This window comes from Aristolochia californica, unplaced genomic scaffold (genome assembly GCF_029961685.1).
Source record: "Aristolochia californica isolate CCGP_79_NKW_82.1479 unplaced genomic scaffold, dmAriCali1.0.hap1 SCAF_2, whole genome shotgun sequence".
NCBI lineage: Eukaryota > Viridiplantae > Streptophyta > Magnoliopsida > Piperales > Aristolochiaceae > Aristolochia > Aristolochia californica.
Genome location: NW_027181881.1, coordinates 40,836,223 through 40,838,650, shown reverse-complemented (window position 1 = coordinate 40,838,650; position 2,428 = coordinate 40,836,223). Strand labels below are relative to the sequence as shown.

General features: G+C 37.2%; 1 protein-coding gene across 1 annotated transcript; it reads right to left on the bottom strand.

The window, feature by feature from the left end:
- Window positions 1-1,294: 1,294 nt before the first annotated feature.
- On the bottom strand, window positions 1,295-2,016 carry LOC137956070 (basic blue protein-like). Its single transcript, XM_068803381.1, has 2 exons — window positions 1,790-2,016; window positions 1,295-1,660 (listed from the first exon to the last, which is right to left on the bottom strand). Exons 1-2 carry the CDS (start codon window positions 1,968-1,970, stop codon window positions 1,461-1,463), a joined length of 381 nt encoding a protein of 126 aa, XP_068659482.1. The 5' UTR covers window positions 1,971-2,016; the 3' UTR covers window positions 1,295-1,460.
- Window positions 2,017-2,428: the final 412 nt, after the last annotated feature.

The following is a 2,428-nucleotide window of genomic DNA, read 5'->3' as shown; positions in this document are numbered from 1 at the left end:
AAGCACCCTAAGAAAAAAAGTACCAATGAATTAAAGATTATAGTTTATGAAGTCTTGAGTGTTGACAAGCGTTGACTCCTTTCTAATTTTAATGATAAAAAAACTTAATTAATCTAACTATTGAAATTCAAACTATTCAACTTCAAGAGACATAAAAGTCAAGAGTCTATGTAATGAATCGTCACAAACTTCTCAAATGTTTTTCCAAGTAGAAAATTTTCAGCACATGACGGCTGGAAATTCTTACCTAGAAAATTGAATGATTTTTCCGGTAAGGATTTCCAGGTAGATTTACATTTCTTGGAAAAATGAGGCACTAATGAATTCAAGAAATATATTTCTATTTTTTTTTTTGGAAAAGGCACTAAAGTGGCCTAATTGATAGGTTGACAATTTTTAATTGGAAATCGTAGGTTATATTTATGTATCGATCATTGATTATATTTAACAAAGTCATCGCTATTAAGACAATATTTCCATTAATGATCTTATAAAAATAATTTTAGTTCCGTTATATTTTAAATATTCACTAAGATTATAACTTATTTTTTACTTATTTATTTAAATAATATAAATCTAGATAAAATTATTAAATCAAGAATTTCATAACATTATTTTAAGTAAATGTTGAAAACTTCATATGTAAAATTAGAAAGGTCATTTCATCCAATACTTTTTACTTTTAAATTGATTAAAAATTAATTTGTATCACATTCTAATAAAACCGATGATTCTTTGAAAAGTGTCGGCTGTATCTAATAAAACCGATGATTCTTTGAAAAGTGTCGGCTATATCTAATAAAACCGATGATTCTTTGAAAAGTGTCGGCAATATCTAATAAAACCGATGATTCTTTGAAAAGTGTCGGCTATATCTAACACCACTGACAGTTGTTCTAAAAACCATTTGACTTTTGTCATCCAACGAGGAGTTAAACTAGAAACATCTCTGCTGATGTAAAAGCTTGTGTTAGAACTAAACCAGTTCATGAAGATATATATTTGTGAAGTTAGAACTGAACAATCTACAGGTGTTTATGACAAAATTTGCGACTTCAGACTCCAGTCCTTATATCTGCAGTAATAGTCGACTTAACTATTTTTCCGAAAAAATGGAAAACCCAATCTATAATTGGCTGAGGATTTCGACAGGGTCGTTGTCGTCATGAAGAGAACTGACTGCTTTAATTTGATCTGTTAGAAGTTGATCTTCAATTCTCCGACGAAAAATATCCGATATCACAATTAGCGTCGTATTTGTAGGCTAACAGAGGAAAGAAATGAGAAATTACCCTTAACTAAGATGGCTTACATCACCACCGTATCTCCTTTATTTAGCAGAATCGCGTACAACATAGTAGCAGATATCTAAAACAAGGTCCTCCGAAATTACAGCAGTAGATATTGTAAAGCTAGTGCACTCCTGTAGTTATTTATTGGAATCCCATCAAACCTTTCCTTCAAGCAGCATTAACAGCGATCTTCATACCTCCCTGGCAGTGACCCGGGAAGTTGCAGATGTAGTAGTTCAGTCCCCTCCGAAGCGTGACCCGATCTTTCCCAGTCTGGAAAACCTTAGCACCCTTCGGGGTGGTGCAGCCATTGTAGCTTTTGCCGTCCACCACCGCAACATTGTGTGCGTTGGAGGCGTAGTTGAAAACTGGAGCACATCAACAACCAAGACTGTTAACGCCCATTAATCGGAAAGAGAAACGCACACTGGACAGGAAATCAGAGCACAATCATGGAGACTGGAGAAAAAGAAGAGCGATTTTGTTTGTGTGCTTACCCAGTACGTCCCCGGCCTTGAATGCCTTGCCCTTGGGCCAGTTGGCAACGTTGAAGGTCCATCCGCGCCTGTCCCCAACCGCATATGTTGCAGCACGAGCAGTTTCAGTGTTGAGAACAAGGCAGAGAAGCGCCATGGCAAAGAACACAGATCCGCATGCACTGCCTCTTCCCCAAGCCATCACTTCAGTGCTGTTGCCACCCCTGTTTACCAAACTTAACTATAGACGAGAAGGTGAAGTCGACATGAGATCCCATGGTATTTATATAGTTAACCGTGAAAAATGGATCTGGATACAAGAATGAAGAAAAAAAAAAAAGTTAAAATAGATGGTAGGCAGTGGTAGAAACGGGTCTCCGGACGCCTTGAAAGTGGAAGGATAGTCTCGCTTTAATGGTCAGAAGAAGTAAAGGCTCATTGAAATCGTCTAACAACCCACCATGACCGTCTTAAGTTGAACTTGGTGGCCAGGTTCCCTTTCTTTTTTTCTTCGGGACGCACTCTGTAACGTCATCTGGGTCTGAGTTGCCGTTCTTCAATGAATGATCCTTGACTTAAGTGGAGTTGAGTCGCTTCTTCTCTCCTGATCAAGACCTCCACCGTCAAGTTAAACCTTAAAAATGTTTTTTTCTGCGCGAA

Coding starts and splice junctions, on each gene's coding strand:
- LOC137956070 (XM_068803381.1), bottom strand. CDS start 1,970: ATGGCTTGGGGAAGAGGCAGTGCATGCGGATCTGTGTTCTTTGCCATG. Junction 1,661..1,789: donor CAAGGCCGGGGACGTACTGG/GTAAGCACACAA, acceptor GATGTGCTCCAG/TTTTCAACTACGCCTCCAAC.